General features: G+C 44.7%; 1 protein-coding gene across 1 annotated transcript in view; it reads right to left on the reverse strand.

Annotated features, from left to right (window-relative positions):
• LOC139290170 (IgGFc-binding protein) overlaps positions 1 to 17,851 on the reverse strand; it is a 33,362-nt gene that overhangs the window by 1,254 nt on the left and 14,257 nt on the right. Inside the window, exons 22-44 of the mRNA XM_070911864.1 lie at positions 17,269 to 17,651; positions 16,605 to 17,028; positions 16,198 to 16,397; positions 15,936 to 16,082; positions 15,435 to 15,618; positions 13,100 to 13,312; positions 10,029 to 11,270; positions 9,499 to 9,851; positions 8,740 to 9,319; positions 7,509 to 8,107; positions 6,859 to 7,426; positions 6,295 to 6,560; positions 5,782 to 6,123; positions 5,033 to 5,606; positions 4,687 to 4,886; positions 4,234 to 4,375; positions 3,730 to 4,058; positions 3,064 to 3,643; positions 2,342 to 2,963; positions 2,246 to 2,279; positions 1,404 to 1,971; positions 675 to 1,273; positions 13 to 580 (exon numbers count right to left, since the gene is read on the reverse strand). Coding sequence (XP_070767965.1) covers positions 13 to 580; positions 675 to 1,273; positions 1,404 to 1,971; positions 2,246 to 2,279; positions 2,342 to 2,963; positions 3,064 to 3,643; positions 3,730 to 4,058; positions 4,234 to 4,375; positions 4,687 to 4,886; positions 5,033 to 5,606; positions 5,782 to 6,123; positions 6,295 to 6,560; positions 6,859 to 7,426; positions 7,509 to 8,107; positions 8,740 to 9,319; positions 9,499 to 9,851; positions 10,029 to 11,270; positions 13,100 to 13,312; positions 15,435 to 15,618; positions 15,936 to 16,082; positions 16,198 to 16,397; positions 16,605 to 17,028; positions 17,269 to 17,651 — 9,717 coding nt within the window. The remainder of the gene's footprint in view (positions 1 to 12; positions 581 to 674; positions 1,274 to 1,403; positions 1,972 to 2,245; positions 2,280 to 2,341; positions 2,964 to 3,063; positions 3,644 to 3,729; positions 4,059 to 4,233; positions 4,376 to 4,686; positions 4,887 to 5,032; positions 5,607 to 5,781; positions 6,124 to 6,294; positions 6,561 to 6,858; positions 7,427 to 7,508; positions 8,108 to 8,739; positions 9,320 to 9,498; positions 9,852 to 10,028; positions 11,271 to 13,099; positions 13,313 to 15,434; positions 15,619 to 15,935; positions 16,083 to 16,197; positions 16,398 to 16,604; positions 17,029 to 17,268; positions 17,652 to 17,851) is intronic.

Below are 17,851 nucleotides of genomic sequence, written 5' to 3' on the forward strand. Positions count from 1 at the left end.
TGTGTAACTTACGGCAGAAGGAGCTGCTCCTCCATGGCTGCATTTGCACTCCTGCGCTCTGGCAGGCCAAAGCGTAGGCCTGGACACTGTTACACAGAGTATCTTTTTTGCCACCCATAGCACAAACATCAAACACACAATGAGACACATATGCTGCTGGGTCAATTTTACTGTGGCAGGCTTTGAAAGGCCCGTTGGGTGCACTCATGATGCCACACGAGTCAGGTTTCCCGTACAAGGCGGCCTTGGCCTGCTCACATACTGGACACTGGCCTCCACAGCCCCCACAATCATGCCCAGGCAGGTCCACCACCCACGCCTTCCCAAAGTCGTCGACGTTGTTCGTTTGTCTGCCACCAGGAAGTCTGAAGTCATCACCACCCTTCTTGTTGTAGTTGCCGCAAAGACCACACATCTTATCCTGGTATGTAGAAGGCACGATCACCTCAACGTAATAGACAGTGTCATACAGGACTGTCAGTCCAAAGTCTGTATGGACAATTATGTTGCGACCTTCCTGTGTGACTCTGAGACGGCCATTGTCCAGGGAGAGAGGAAGGTTCAGAAGTTCATCATCCACCTGGACGAGGAGGAAGGAGAGCAGAATCATGTGAGGAAATAAATGTGTAATGTAATGTAAGCACACGTGTTTTGGATAAAGTTGTTGGACTCACAATGACTTTCCATGGCACTCCCTGCTGGATGTAAATTACATAACCATAGACCACCACTGCAATCGACTTGGTAACAGCCACTTTTCCATTTCCATACTTCTCATTCCCCTGAGTTACAGTGAATGGCGTCAGGTAGCCTTTGTCATCATCACAAACCTTGGCCAACACATAGACACAGGTACCCTGGAAATCAAACCTCCGTCCATCAAAGGAAATATAATGAGGGTCACCCGAAGCCACACACTTGCCGTGCCCCTCAGGGTGGCAGCCTTTCACTCCGTTTACAAGCTTACAGGTCTCCCCTGGACGGCACTTGGCCTTTTGGCAAGACACCGCACCGTTCTCTCCGCAGATACACTGCTCCACACACTCTGTTTCAGGGTAGAAGACGCCTCCTTTCCTGTAGTAGTGACCATCATAGGAGCAGCCACAGTCTCTCACAGGCACGCAGGTATCCCCACTCAGGAGGTAGCCTTCGTCACACTCGCAGGCTTCTGTACAGGACCTGTGGCAGGTGGCAAGGGAAGTTAAGCTGGCACAGGTGGCTGGGCAGCCTGTGGCACACAGGGTATAGTGGCTGTTGGCTGGACACACCATTGCTGTGGGATAGAATGAGAAGAGGGGGAGAGGAACAAGGTGAAAGATGAAAGAGATATTTTGAAATAAGAGATTTGAAGTATGAAAACAAAAATTTATTTAAAAAAAATGAAAACACAATCTCAAACTCACGACAGAAAGTATTTGTTCTCCAGGAGCGGATGGTGATTCCTTGGCTCTGACAGGCAGAGACGTAGACTCCCACAGCGTCACAGACGGATCCACGGTGACCATGATACTGACAGGCATCATACATACAGTCCTCCAAGTAAGGAGCAGGGTCCACACGCCTGTGACAGTCTCTGAAAGGCCCTGCCTTGTCAGCGATAATACCACAGTACTTCTGGGCTGTGTACTCTTTCCTCTGGGAGTCTGAACAGGCCTGGCACCATGCCCCCTGGCAGGCTGATGAACAGCCTGGTACGAGGGCCACCTGCCAGCTCTCCCCCAGCTTGGCTCCATTGTTGGCGTTCTTGCCGTTCGGCATGGTCAGGTCGTCCTGAGCTTTTCCATTGTAGTTGCCACACAGGCCGCAGACTGCGCTCTGGTAGTTGCTGGGCAGAGTAACGCTCACTGTGCTCCGCCAGTCAAAGGTCACCGTGATACCAGCAACTGTCTCCACTACAGCTGTCCAGCCGCTGAGAAACACGACCAGCTCATTATTGTAATCCAGTGGTAACGAAGCAAGCTGCCCATTGAGCTGAAGAGCAGAAAATTAGGGAGGCAGGGAGGAATATTTTTAGGAGATTATAGATTTAATAATTCTGCCGTCCTTGCTAATCCATTCTAATGTGCAGTTAAATCTTAGTATAATTAAGTCTGCCTGGATCAAAATTTTAATATGCAATTAAATATATATGCAGAAGAGCACGAGGGATGTCAGAATTAGAACAATGACAGAAGGTATTATCATCTACTCATTTGAATGAGGCTCAGAGTATCTATGCTGTTTTTATTTTTAATACTGTAACTACATACTGTGTCCTATTTCCTTTCTCTCCAAAAATCCTCATGAAAACAAGTGTCAGATTACTTATTTAATCTTTTATCAAATCACCCATATGCTTCACATTATCCACACCTCCACACTTACCAGGACCTTGTAGGGGTATTCCCTGCTGATGGTGAGGGTGATGCCATATATAGAAAGGGTGACAGTCCTTGTGTAGGACACGGCCTTGCTTCCCCGGTGGTTGTTCTGTACAGTCACCTTGAAAGGCACAAGCCCAGGCTGCTGAGAGCACAGTCCCACCAGCTGATATACACATGTGCCCTGGAAGTCATACCTGCGGCCATCAAAAGTGCGGTAGTGTGGGTCACCTGAGGCCGTGCATGTGGCGTGACTGATGGGTCGGCAGCCACGCTCTCCATCCACTACGGTGCACCTTTCGTTGGCAGAGCAGGACGCCTCGCGGCATGTCACCATGCCCAGGGTCGTATCACACTCGCATAGGCGACCGCAAGCCTCATCAGCCCAGAAGTGCTGGCCTGGCTTGTAGTAGCGGCCCTGATAGGAGCAACCACACGTTTTAGCAGGCACACAGACACCAGCACTGAGGACATAACCCTTATCACACACACAGGTCTCCACACAGGCTCCGTTACAGGTCTGCTTTTGCTCAGGGAATGGGCAGGATGGCTGGCACGGGCTGGCACAGTCTTCATAGTGGCTGTGACGCTGACAGTTCATTGCTGGATAGAAATTAAAGGCATTAACCAAAAAGGAAATACTTCAATATTTGATTGAAATCTTTGATTAAAATGAGCAAATGTGCTTCTTGTAAATACTCACGGCAGCCAAACTTTTTCCTCCAGCCCTTGATAATTATTCCTTCCTCACGACACTGCTTACTGTAAGAGGCCAACGCCTGGCACAGCATCTTTTTGTCTCCCTTATTCATACACATGTCATACACACAGCTGTTCATGAAGACCTGGGGGTCCAATGCTCCATGACATTTCTGGAACACACCATTGGCCTTGGCTGCCAGGGCCCCGCAGAAAGCCTCAGTCTTATAAAGCTTAAGCTGGCTATTGTCACAAGTAGGACAGTTTTTCTCACACGTGTCCCAGCAAGGATGATCCTTGTCCTGGTCAGGAGTTTGCCAGCTCTTGCCCCACTCCATCACTGAGGAGACTGCTTTGCCGGCTGGATTCTGGAGCTCATCACGGCTGTTACCGTTGAAGTTGCCACAAAGACCACAGACACTGCCGTAGTAGCTGCTGGGCAGCCAGATGATCAGCTCCCAGTTCCAGTCGTAGGAGAGAATCAGACCAAAGCTAGTCTCCACCACTGCAGTGTGACCACGCTGAAACACTGACACCTCACCCTCACCCAGTCGCACAGGAAGATTCAACAGCTCCCCGTCCACCTGAAGGGAATGGATCAGAACAATATAAAACGTACACACTGAAATACTGCAGGTCAAACACACCAGACAAGAAACTAAAATCTTACCGTGACTCGACCAACTTGGTTCTTGCGGATGGTGATGGTGTATCCATATACAGACACATCGACCTCTCTGACATAAGAAACTGCTGTGCTTCCCCGGTTATCATTCCTCTCAGTGACTGAGAACTGCACCAGACCGTCCACATTCCCGCAGGTCTTGGAGATGACATACTTGCACGTGCCCTGGAAGTTATAGTTGTAACCATCAAATGTGTGGTAGTGGGGGTCACCCCAGGCCCAGCACTTTCCTGTGTACTCTGGGACACAGACAGCTTCACCCTTCTTAACGCGGCACTTCTCCTTGACCCGACACTTGGCATCTTTGCAGGGATCTACACAAGAAAAAATAGTTATTAAAGGAAAAATGCAATTTAACTCAAAACTAACTTAAAATGTACTATACATTTGAAAGAATATTTACTGAGTTAATACGTTCAGAACAGTTATTATATCTATATATATATATATAAAATTAGTCAATACAAATATACAGCATTTGTGTCTTGCCTGTGTTGTAGCAGGCCCTGATTCCTTTCTTGACCATGCATTTAGTGCTTTGAGGGCAGGAATGCTTTTCACAGACAAGGCCTGTCGCTGGATTACAGGTGCACTTTGTGTTGCAGTTATCCTCATACACCACTTCACCAGGCTGGGAACATAGAGCAGGCTCATTATACAAGGGGAAATAATACACAGAGGACATGACAGATTAAAGAGGAGTTCACATTGTTTCATTCTTATTCCATTTTATAACTCCCCACAAATTTAAACAATCTGCTAATTAAATCTCAGGAGAAATCTTCAGTCCACATATCTAAGATCAGACTGGCTAATGTCCACCACTGTGCAACTTTAATGCCATGTCAGCATGAATTTTGCTATTTGCTGAAGCCACTTTGACTTTGACTCTTTTTGAAAAGGAATGGCTTTTTTAGTACAGACAGAGGTGTTGATGTGTACCTTGTAAGTTTTTCCATTATCATAGCAGCCACACTCAGTATCTTGAATACATGTCTGTCCATTGAATAAGAAGCCAGCATCACATTCGCAGCCTTCTGTACAGCTGGTGGAGCACTGGACAATCTCTGTGAGGCCTGAGCAGGATGCAGAGCAGGCGTCTGCACACACCTCATAGTGACTGTTGGCTGGGCATTTCATGGCTGAAATAAGTCATCCAAAGAGAGGGAAAACATGTATTAGACAACAGCCTGTTCTTATATTTAATAAAGACAATATTAATACAGTATGGTAGACAAGACTACGAGGTTGATTTGGTAGAAAAACAAAAAAAGTTAATGTCCCTTACGACAGAATGAAGCCGTCCTCCAGTTTTTGACGTCCACTCCTGCCATGTGACAGTTGAAGGCATAGGCTGCTATGCTGTTACACAGAACCTTCCCATCGCCGTTGGAAGCACACACATCAAACACACAGTCATCAAAGTATGGCTGTGGGTCCAGTTTACTATGGCAGTCTGCAAATGGACCTTTGGGGTCTTTAACAAGACCACAGTAGGTGGACTTTGAAAACACAGCCTTGCGCGCTGGGTCACAGTTAGGACAGTTATCCCCTTCGCAGCCATTTTCACACACCACATTAGGAATGGTGACCTTCCAGGATTTTCCAAACACATTCACGCTGTTGGCGAGCTGGCGGTTAGGCATTTGGAAGTCATCTTTTTGGTTGCCGTTGAAGTTGCCACACAGGCCACAGACCTTACCACGGTAATTACCAGGTACTGTGACTGTCACATGATAGACCAGGTCATAAGTGACAAGCAGTCCGAAATTTGTTGCAATTACATAATGCATGCCTTCTTGATAGACCTGCACTGCTCCATCATTAAGATTCAGAGGAAAGTAGTTAAACACTCCATTTACCTAAAAGAAAGGCACAAGTCTTTATTAAAGAAAATAACTACTAATGATAAGAATGTTAAAAATGTATTTGTCAAGCTAGTTTTACATCTCTCAGCCATTTCTACCATCTGCCACTACATGATACAAGCAATAGATTTCCCTGTATTTCAAATATGAAGCTTGTGTCATTGCTCACCAGGACTCCAAACATGTTGTTCCTCATGATGAGAGTGAAGCCGTAGACCTCCACAGCGACCAGCTTGGTGACAGAAACCACTTTGTTGTTCATCATCTGGTTCCACTGAACGTTCTCCACCTGAACAGAGAAGGCCACCAGGTGTGCGCCATCCAGACCACAGCTCTTGGAGAGTGTGTAGGTGCAGGTGCCCTGGAAATCAAATGTTCGCCCATCAAACGAGTGGTAATGGGGGTCACCAGAGGCATGGCACACACCCTTACCAACAGGGTGACATTTCTGGACGCCGTTCTCTATTTTACACTTCTCATTTGGGCCACATGTGAACTTCTTGCACTCAACCTGAGAAAAACAGTTGAGAAACAAGATACGCGTTATAAAAATCCAACAAATACATTTCCATACAGAATCAGAATCAGAAATACTTTATTGATCCCCGGGGGGAAATTAGACAAGTTACTACAAGTTCACACTGATCACTATCATTAAATTGTCCACTTTAGTAACCATCACCTCTCCATCCTGTGTGCACTTGCATTCCTCCTGACACTGTCCATTGGGATAAAACACTTGGCCAATGCGGTAGTAACGGTCTTTATAGACACAGCCGCACTGTGAGAAGGGAACACAGAGGTCTCCACTGAGGATGTACCCTTCGTCACAGGAACAGCCCTCCTCACACTGAGCTTGGCAACCTTGAGGGGGGCCCAGACTCTGGCAAGAGGAAAGACAGGCAGCTCCACAAACTTCATAGTGGCTGTGGACTGGACATTTGATCACTGTGCACAAGCGACATAAAAGATAAGAATAAATACTTTTTATTTACTGGAGCATAGGCATCAGGCATCATAAGCCTAGGCAGTGATTGCAATGCAACATAAACTCCCAGAAAAGTAAGAAACACACGTTGAAGTATACATAGAAACAAGGGCTAGACTCACAGAGCAGTAACAAAACTAAAAAAGTTTATTGTGCCATTTCATTTTTCCAATATTATTGTTATACTACACTGCTACAGTAAATAATACTCCGTAATGTAAATGTAAATTACATTATCAAAATAAATGCATTTCTCACCACAGAACTGACTGGTTCTCCAGCTGTACACCTTGGCCCCCACAGCCTGGCAGGCAGATGTGTATGATGTAATAGCCTGACACAGCACATCCTTTCTGCCCTTATACAGGCATACATCATAAACACAGTCTTCAAAGTAGCCAGCTGGGTCCACCTTTGCATGGCAGTCACGGAACGGCCCTTTGGGGTCTGTCAACAAACCACAGAAATCTCCTTTTTCATATTGAACTTTCTGTGTAATGTCACACTCAGGGCACACCCCTTTACAGCCTTCGACACAGCCTGGGATCTCAGCCATTCGCCAGCTGGCACCGAAATCTGCTGGTGAGACAGGTTTGCCACCGTTCTTTGGAACCAGGTCATCCTGGGGTTTGCCATCGTAGTTGCCACAGAGGCCACAAACGGCTCCCATGTAGTTGCTTGGCAATGTTGCGTACACAGCGCTTTCCCAGTTGAAGGAGACTTTGAGGCCGAAGTCTGTGGTGACCACAGCGTGCCAGCCGCTCTTATACACAGATACCTGTCCTCCATCCAGGGTGACGGGCAGGTTGACCAGCTCATTATTCACCTGGAAAAGAACACACAATTGTATTTATATACAGAGACAGAATATTAAAGTGATTCACAGGAAAGATTAAAGTAGTTCTTACCATAATCAGGCCCTTGTGGGTCTTTGTAATGACAATGCTGAGGGAGTACACCTTGATCTCCACTAACTTGGTATAGGAAACCACCTTGCTGCCCCGGTGATCATTCTGCACCAGCACTTCAAAGGGCACCAACTCCGGGTTCTTGGAGCAGAGTGCGACCAATTGGTACACACACGTACCCTGGAAGTTAAATTTCCTCTTGTCAAAGGTCACGTAGTGGGGGTCACCCGTGGCCTGGCAGGTGCTGTGGGAGACTGCTTGGCACTTTCTAATGCCATCAACCACCTGGCACTGCTGCCCTGCCCCACAGCCTTTATCCTTGCACTCCACGCGTCTGCTTCCAGCAATGCATTTACACCATCGCCGACAGCCCTGGTCAGCCGAGAATGACTCACCCGCAGGGATGTATCGACCCTCATAGGTACAACCACACTGAGCGGCAGGCACACACTGCCCTCCACTCAAAACAAAACCTGCGTTACAGGTGCAGGTCTGCACACAGGGGCGTTTGCATTTGGAGGGAGCATTAGGGTCAGAACAAGTGGCAGGGCAGGCATGGCCACAGAGCTCATAGTGGCTGTTTGCTGGACATTTAGCAGCTTTAGGGAGAAGAAAGAGAACAGAATGTTATAAATACTAAGAACGACAAACAAGAAAGAACAGCATGTTCATTTCATGAGTAATTCAGATTTAATTATAAATTACATATTTAGAGTTTCAAACACACAATGTGCTTTAACATGTACGTATCATCCATCTATGAATCCTGCACACTGTGTATACTGTATATAGACATGTATACTGTACTTAATCACCCACTTCATGTATATAAAGTAAATTACTACTTTACCCATTCAGTATTTATTCCTTTGCATTTGTATTTGTTTACAATCTACAGAACACGACTTATATGTATATAGACATTGTGTGTCATTGGTTATTGTTGCTATATATATGTATATGTATATATATATATATGTATATGTATATATATATATATATATATATATATATATATATATATATATATATATATATAAAACCTATCTTTTTTCAGCTGTGTTGTCCTTGTTTTTAGTTGTATGTCTACGTCTATCTCACTGTAAATTGTTCTTGGAACTGCGTATAAGTACACTGAGAGCAAATTGAACCTGGAGTCAAATTCCTTGTATGTTACATGTATGTGTACACATACTTGGCCAATAAAGCTGATTCTGATTGGGTTACTTACGGCATCGTGCCGTCTTCCTCCAATCTTGGACCTGGATCCCAGCAATCTGGCAGGCTTCAGTGTAAGCCTCCAGTGCCCTGCAGAGGAAATGTCGAAGGCCGCCTCCCATGCATACATCATATTTACAGTTCTCCAGGTATGCTTGTGGGTCAATGACGGCATGACATTTTCTGAATGGCCCATTTATTATAAGTGTGATGAGCCCACAAAACAAGTCACCCTCCCACATCTTCATCAGGTTGTGCTCACAGCGCTCACACCCACCCACACAGTCATCTCTGCACAGAGCATCTTTCACCAGCCCTGGCACCTTCCAGCTGCTTCCAAAGGCCACAGCCCCACCTGCCTGGGTGCCGGAGGGTGTGGTGAAGTCATCATTGGGGTTGCCATTGAAGTTGCCACAGAGACCACAAGTCTTACCAGCGTAACTGCCGGACAGAGTGACCACTAGATAGTGTTCCCAGTCATAACGGACAGTCAGACCAAAATCAGTCTCAATGACCACAGAACGACCGCTCTGAAACAAGGTCAGTTTGTTGTTGTTCAAGGCTACTGGCAAACTCCACAGACTGTTGTCAATCTGCACAAAAGAAAATGTGTTATGAAGATATTACAGACATAATTTATTGATTTAAATGTATGCATTTTAATGTGTCAAACCAAGAAATAACTGAAGTTGAAATTGAAATTGAAGTTGGGATAATATTTAAACTATGAATATTAGAAAGAATCTTTTACTAACAGAAATAGGAGCCTCACCCTCACATGACCAATCTCAGACCGAACTACTGTGATGGTGACGCCATACACCTTCACTGTGACCACGGCGACATACGACACCCTGAGGCTTCCTCTGTTCTCATTTTGGGCGAGGATCTCGAAGGCTGGGAGGTGATCATCCTTTCCACAGTTTTTAGCAATGACGTACGTGCAGGTACCCATGAAGTTATAGTGTCGGCCGTCAAAGGTACGGTAGTGTGGATCTCCCATGGCCCAGCAGGTGCCAGGCTTGCTTTTGACTTGCTTGGGGACACAGGAGGGATACCCACCCTTCGTCTCACACACCTCATTGGCACTGCACGTGACACTGCTGCAGGACAAAGATCCACCTCCTGGAAAAACATAAAGAATATACAATTAATGCCTACATCATTACAGTTAATTTATATGTAATGTAAAATATTTTATCTTGCTAGTCAGTATACTGTATATCATAACAATATCTGCTTGAAACTGTTTTTTAGTAGGAGCTCAGAAATTCTTGAATAGCTATAGTGTGTGCACCTTACCTGCCTGTATACATTGTCCTGGAGCACCATAACCATTCATCTGGCTGACTCCAAAACTGTAGAGAGCAAAGTGGGAACCGGAGCTGGACACAGTGTGTCTATTGCTGTCAGGGGTTTTTTTGTAGGACATCTGCGCCCAAGAGAACTCTGTCCCTGCAACCTTTTTCCACTGGACATTACGGGGCAGGTTCGTACCATCAATACGCAGCTCTGCCATCGCACTGGTCTGTGCCACAATCAGGGCTTGGTTGTCAAAGCCCTCCAGAGCCTCTAGCGAGTAAGAGGAGCAGAAGCGGTCTGTGGGCAGGATGGTCATTAAGAAAGGGTCGTAGAATTGGAGCCAGCCCTGTCTGACACCGTTGAAGAGCATGAGGACCTGGATGCCATGATCGGCCTGAATAGACAGTGTTTCAGGATTGTGGTAGCGGATCTCCATTATCTTCCCCCTGGTCAAACTCAAAACATCTTCACGGTTGCCATATTGGACGGTGGCTCGGGTGGGCTGGGAGGCCTGGAGGTAGACACTGTCATATCTCTTCTGGATGCTCAGGGGAGGCACAATGAAGCTGGATCCCCACCTGTTCACTGGCAGCAGCTGCTCATAAACATGATTACATTTCGAAAAGCGCCAGGTGCAAGTGTGACCCGTGACAACAGCAACAGGGTGCTGGGAGGCAACTCTGGTGCCAGAAAGTTCATTCGTGCTCTGGAGCTGGACACTCTCATATGGCTGGAGATCTATTACCATTCGGCTGCCACTCCCATAGACACGACCCTGGAACTTGATTGAGCCTTGTGGGAAAATCTCCACTTTGTTGCTCTCTTTTCCATTTGTCACAGAGAACTCTTTATAGGAGCCAAAGGGGGATCCAGCAGGTGTAAAGATGAAATATTCTGTACCCCATTCAGTGGTGGGATACACCACTGAGGTGTCTGCGGTATACAGCTTGTAGTTGAAGGAGGTAACAGTCACATCTGCTGAGGCTTCAATGCGCACTGTGTTGGGAGACGTCTTGCTGCCGTACATCTCAACACTGGTGGGGAGACTGATGGTGACCCTTTCTCCAGCATTTAGAGTTTTCTCTTGCTTGAAGTTTAAGGGAGGCACTTGCACTGTCACTTTAGCATTGGCCTGAACAGCGGTGATGTATAGCTGAAAGCGAGGACTGTCATAGTGTGGAGCATAATTCTGCATGAATGACAGAGCAAACTCCCTCCCTGCCCATCCAGCGCTAGATGGACCTGACAGATGGAGGGGAAGAGCAAGGAAACACAAGTCAAAAGAACGCTTCTTTTCAAGTTACCTAAAATAAAGCAGCCAGGTAAAAAAACTGTGCCTATGAAGAAAACATGTCAAAAAAGCATTAGGAAATGAATGAGACTATTTGTACCAAGGCAATAAAAGGATTCAGAGTGGCAATACAAAACTTGGCTTGAGACTTCTTGGATTGTCTATACAGTACAAAGAAAGAATATGACACCAAAGGGAAGTGACTGAAAAATACCTTCATTTCAAAGTTAAAAAGCAGGGATGAATGCTAGTCTATAATGGATGGATTGCTTTTTTTCCTTGATAACCATTGTGAGAGATTTAGACTGAGGAATAGTCACTTGACTGCTTCTCAGCAGCACTCAATAAGTCACTTGCGCAGACAATATAATTGCATAATGGAAATATTATCAATATCTGTGCCTTTGCTGTGAAAAGAACATTTTCTGGGCTCAGTCAGGGCCTGTGGGATTTAGATTACACTCCTGTTTCACCCATTCAGTATAATAGTTCCAACTCAATAGCAGCTGAAGGTAAATGCTACTCCCAACAAAAGCAAATTTCAATTTAGATGGCTATCCTTTATGTGCTGCACTCTCAAATGTTTCACCTGTTTAAAATTCTGCTACTTTCACACAAGCACCTGGTATGGCCGCACAACAATGCTCTCAACTGATGGTGTTGACAACCTAGATAAATTGCCTCAAATTGAGCGATCACTTGGCGACATGTCTTGCTGGGGAATCCTGAGCCAAAGTTGAGGAATGCTTCTGTGATTGATTAATTGAGCTAAGCTACATTTAGTCACATTTAATAGTTGTTAATGGTGGACAGGGTTTTTTTTAATAGATATTAAATAAAATAATGATTTTCCTGAATTGTAAAACTTTCATTGCTACTACTGTTTGTTAAATTTAACACAGCTTAAAATCACGACAAATTAGAAAGAAGACAAGCACAAATATATCAAATTGAAATGAAAATGAGTAACATTTAAAAAAGAAAAATGCTTACAGCTCAATAAAGCCCCCAAAGCACAAAGCAGCAACAGGGTCCCCATGGCTGAAAGACATAAATCCTCACTTTAGTTACAGAAATGTTTGAAATTTACATTATTTGAATAATATTAATGCATTACTTCAATATAAATAATCTCAGAATGAACAGTGCTTACCTGCTAAGAGGCATTAGTGTGATGAATATTTCATAGTTCCATCCATTTATATACTCTGACGGACAAAAACACCCCACAGGTACGACTTTGAAAAACCAATACCCTTCCTCTAAAACAAATTAAGGTAGAACTTGGCAACGACTTGTAGGTCCTGCTGCATGTTGACATAGGTGCCAACTACATGCACAGTATGGGATGAATCATTCATCTTTTGATGAAGCAACACACCCAGTTACATCCACATCACGTCGTTTATCTTACTTCACAAGAATCCCAGCAGGAACTTCTAAATAATTTGTATTGGTGTACAAGATGAACATTTGTAGGTATGTGTGATACTGAATTCTGAATGAGAGAAAATACACTGCTCAAAATAATTAAAGGAACACTTTGATAACACATCAGATCTCAATGGGAAAAAAAATCATGCTGGATATCTATACTGATATGGACTGTGTAATGTGTTAGAAACGAAAGGATGCCACATTGTTTGATGGAAATGAAAATTATCAACCCACAGAGGGCTTAATTTAAAGACACCCCGAAAATCAAAGTGAAAAAATGATGCGGCAGGCCAGTCCATTTTGCTGAAATTCCATTGCAGCGACTCAAAATGGTACTCAGTACTGTGTATTGCCCCCACGTGCTTGTAAGCATGCCCGACAACGTGAGGCCGCGCATTGTCGTGCACCAGGAGGAACCCAGGACCCACTGCACCAGCGTAGGGCCTGACAATGGGTCCAAGGATTTCATCCCGATACCTAATGGCGGTCAGGGTGCTGTTGTCTAGCCTGTAGAGGTCTGTGCGTCCCTCCATGGATATGCCTCCCCAGACCATCACTGAGCCACCACCAAACCGGTCATGCTGAACGATGTTACAGGCAGCATAACGTTCTCCACGGCTTCTCCAGACCCTTTCACGTCTGTCACATGTGCTCAGGGTGAACCTGCTCTCATCTGTGAAAAGCACAGTGGGCTCTGGCAGTGCTCATCCTGTTCCTCCTTGCACAAAGGAGCAGATACCGGTCCTGCTGATGGGTTAAGGACCTTCTACGGCCCTGTCCAGCTCTCCTAGAGTAACTGCCTGTCTCCTGTAATCTCCTCCATGCTCTTGAGACTGTGCTGGGAGACACAACAAACCTTCTGGCAATGGCACGTATTGTTGTGCCATCATGGAGTTGGACTGCCTGTGCAACCTCTGTAGGTTCCAGGTATCGCCTTATGCTACCAGTAGTGACACTGACCCAAAAACTAGTGAAAAACAGTCAGAAAAGAGGAGGAGGGAAAAAATGTCAGTGGCCTCCACCTGGAAAACCATTCCTGTTTTGGGGGTCGTCTCATTGTTGCCCCTCTAGTGCACCTGTTTCATTAACACCAAAGCAACTGAAACTGATTAACAACCCCCTCTACTACTCAACTGACCAGATCAATATCCCAGAAGTTTAATTAACTTGATGTTATACTCTGATTAAAAAGTGTTCCTTTAATTTTTTTGAGCAGTGTAGTAACTATCAACATGGACAACCTTCTTTAGAAACTTTTCTCTGAAAATTTACAAAAAAACTGAAAAGGGCTTTTGGATAATATATCACTTTTTTTTTTAGTCATGTTTATTCATTTTAAAATGAGCAGAAATTCCAATGCCATTGGATGTGTAAGACCAGATATAGGTCAATTTTATTATTTGCCAACAGCAGTACTGTATATTCTGGTGTAACCAAATAATATTATCCATCATAGACTGGGCAAGGCAAAAATGTGATAAGACCAAAATCACAGTTACCCAAGAGTCTTAGTAAACACTCACTATATATATATATATATATATATATATATATATATATAAATAAATATGCATTTCCAAATGCCAGTTTCTAGTAAGACCATTCATTTTCTTAGATTTCCACTGCAGAAAAATATCCACTGTGATGCAATTACACTTTAGCAAGTGCTAAATAAAAATGTTACATTTGATCAAAATGTCAGTATGTGACAGTACGTTTGTTTTTTCTTTGTACCCTTAATCATTCTGCTTTACTTTCAAAATGCTCCTCTGCCACCTGTCATGTGTTATCAGAGTTTCAGTAATCACACCACCTATTGTGCATCGCATTGCTAACATGTAAGCCTTGTTCAATGCACAAATCACAATTTCTACCAATGTTTATATTGTGTCCTTTAAGCCAGTTCATGCTTGTAAACAAAGATGCGTCAAAGAAGTGTCCCTTGTAAAAGGTTACAAAATGGGTGGATAATCCCATGGAACCCCTCGATCAATTCTTAAACTAACATTTCTAGTAGCTGTAGTTGGGCTAAACAGGCAGTTTCTGTTGGTTTTGGGTGTCACCCAAGAATAACAGCACAGAGTGGATGGTGCAACAGTACTTGTGATAGACAAAGTAAATATAACTTGCCCTCAAAAGTTTGCATTACATTTTTTTTTTTTAAACAATGATAAAAGAACTCAAATATTTAATTGGTGTTCATTTGGTCAGAAGCCCTTGGGCAGGGCCACAGTAAGTCTGGGCTTAGTTACTGTACACACATTGTGGATTTAGATATAGGTGTGCCCCCATTACTTTTGCAAATAAAACATTGGCCAGAGATGACCTTTAAAAAAAAGTGTGTGGGCCTATCTGATAAGAGCGAGGACTATGCGAAGGACATGTCATGACAGACTATACAAAGTTGTTTCATTTGTTTTTGTTTGCATTTAATACAATACACATTACTCAGAACATTAAAAAACAATTAGTTATCACCCGGTGAAGCCACTGTGAAAAGACAAAATATTCATTATTGAATTAATTTTCAAAACATACACCAATTAGTCAATGCACACACAGTACTTTTGTTGAGGAGAATATCACTTACCAGCCAGGAAAGTCAGGCAGAACCCATGACCTGACTGAATTGTGAGAGTGGAGGTCATTAAGGTTTCCACAGAGACCACACAATTTGCCTGAGTACCAGAGAGGGACCTTGACTGTCACCATGGTAACACCAATCTCTATCTCCAGCTCTGACTCCATCCCAGCATCTTTCCTCAGGATCACTATGACCTCTGACTTGTCCTGGTTCACACCAGATGACAGGATCACCCCTGATGGCAAAATGTGAGGGGGGGACACAAAGTGTCCATTCACCTGTGGGGTGCAACAGTAAGTAAGTTAGGACAAACATTGGAACATTTCAATATAGGTTTCAGTTTGGGCCATTAGTGGAGTTTTACCTTCACTGTGCCATCCTGTATGGCAAAGGATGATCCATGCAGGAGGATTTGAAATACAGTGACAAGCCTGGAGGAGCTGCCATCACAAGGTCCATGGTAAGAGATCAGGCTGAACCACTGCACACTTGACTCATCACAGAGGGACATCAGACTGTAAGATAGCTGTGGTTCCAAGCTCAGCTGTTGCCCACTGAGTGTTGAGACTTGGAGGCTGCCCCAGAGCTCACAAACTTCAGGTCTGTCATGACAGCCCCAGGAACCATTCCTCAAAGCACACTGCTGCCCCGGACTGCAGGCTGCCTCCTCACAGATCACCCCACTCAAAGGGTGGCACCAGCATCTCTGGGTGCAGTCCTCAATGTACAGTTGCTCATCCATCTAAAAAGAGAAGAAGAGAGAAAATATTAATAGTCCATATGAGGTTTGATTACATGACATATTCCCTTGAGAATGTACAAAGCACTTACTGTCTGTATTAAGCTTGTAGATTTACCTTGATATATGTACCATGAAGTACACAACCACACTGACTGTAAGGTACGCACTCGCCCCCATCATAAACATTTCCATAGTGGCACTGGCAGCCTTCTGAACAGCCAGTTACTGATGAACCAGGCTGCAGCAGAGCCGGGCACGAGTTGGAGCTGGAGTCAACACACTCCTTTGGGCTGCTGCGGTCAGGACACTGGAGAGCTGGTGGTAGGAAATACAAATAATTTAGAGTGGATCATATATGCTTCATTTAAACTGTGATCAAAATGATTCACTTACCACAAGGAGTGTTCTCTCTCCATGGCCCTACTGGTATTCCTTTAGCCTGGCAGGCTGCAGAATACGCTTCCAATGCTAGACATGCGGCCATGTGCCCTGCCCCAGCACAAACCGCCCTGATGCACATACGTGTGTAAATATCGCGCTCCACACCACTGTTCCAGCAATGGTTGAATTCAATGCTACTGATCAAAAGGACATCACAGACCATGGCGTCGTGTGGGGACAGGCTGCACTCAACACACTCTCTTCCACAAGTGTCGGTGCAATGCTGTCCGGGAGCCACTTCTGCCCAGCTGTGCAGGAGCTCTGCAAAGCTTTTGGAAAGATGACCACTTCTCAGTTCCATGTCATCATACCTGTCCCCATTGAAGTTCCCACAGAGGCCCGATGCTGTGCCGTCATACACCTGCGGTACAGTTAACCTGAGGTATTGGGTAGAGGACAAGTCAATTCCCACTCCGAATAGTGTGATGATAATCAGTCTGTTGCCAGCTTGGTATGCTTTAAGTTCTCCATTGTCAAAAGGCACGCTGTGTTCTTCTCCATTTACCTGAAAGCACAGAGACCAGTTAAGGCTGAAAAATATATTTAACACACAATTAATACAGACTGCAGAACTTACTTGTATTTTCCATAGAGTTTCAGGGTCAATGGAAACTTCCAGTGACTGCAAACGAAATACTAGTCTGATGATTGTGAAGATGCCACTCCTGTCCTTTTTAAAGCTAAGTAGCAGAGTATAGTCATGCATGGTTTTAGAGGAGAGGGCTGACACTAAATAGGTACAAGCTCCGTGGTGAGGCACGATAACACCATCAAAAGTGATGTAGCCAAAGCCAGCAAACACCTGGCACACTCCATACTGCAAGGCAAGGCCATCTTTTAGTGAACAGCTGTCCATGGGGCTGCAGGTCACTTCTCCTCTTTCACAGTTACACCTTTGGCAGCTTTTCTCAGAGTAGAAGTGGCCAGCAGGGTGATACTGTCCCTCATGCATGCAGCCACAGTCAGACACCAGCACACACAGGCCATCACTCAGTACGTGGCCAGGGTCACACTGGCAGCCCTCCTCACAACCTCCACTACAGTTTGCTTGAGAGGACAGTCCAAAGCACACGACAGGACATCGAGGTCCACACAGCTCATAGTGGCTATTCTTAGGGCATGACATACCTGGGGGAGAGAGGGTAATTAAGTCTTACTTAACAGAACCCCAAGACATGTTTAACATATTTACTGCTTCATAAGTATTACTATTCTACCTAAACACAATCAACATACTTTCATTCTACAGAGTTCTTTTCCACCTTCTTTCATACATAAGTGCATCCAAATGTTCCACCATGTGCTCTTAAGACTCAACCCACTGACTT

This window comes from Enoplosus armatus, chromosome 9 (assembly GCF_043641665.1).
Source record: "Enoplosus armatus isolate fEnoArm2 chromosome 9, fEnoArm2.hap1, whole genome shotgun sequence".
Classification (NCBI taxonomy): domain Eukaryota; kingdom Metazoa; phylum Chordata; class Actinopteri; order Centrarchiformes; family Enoplosidae; genus Enoplosus; species Enoplosus armatus.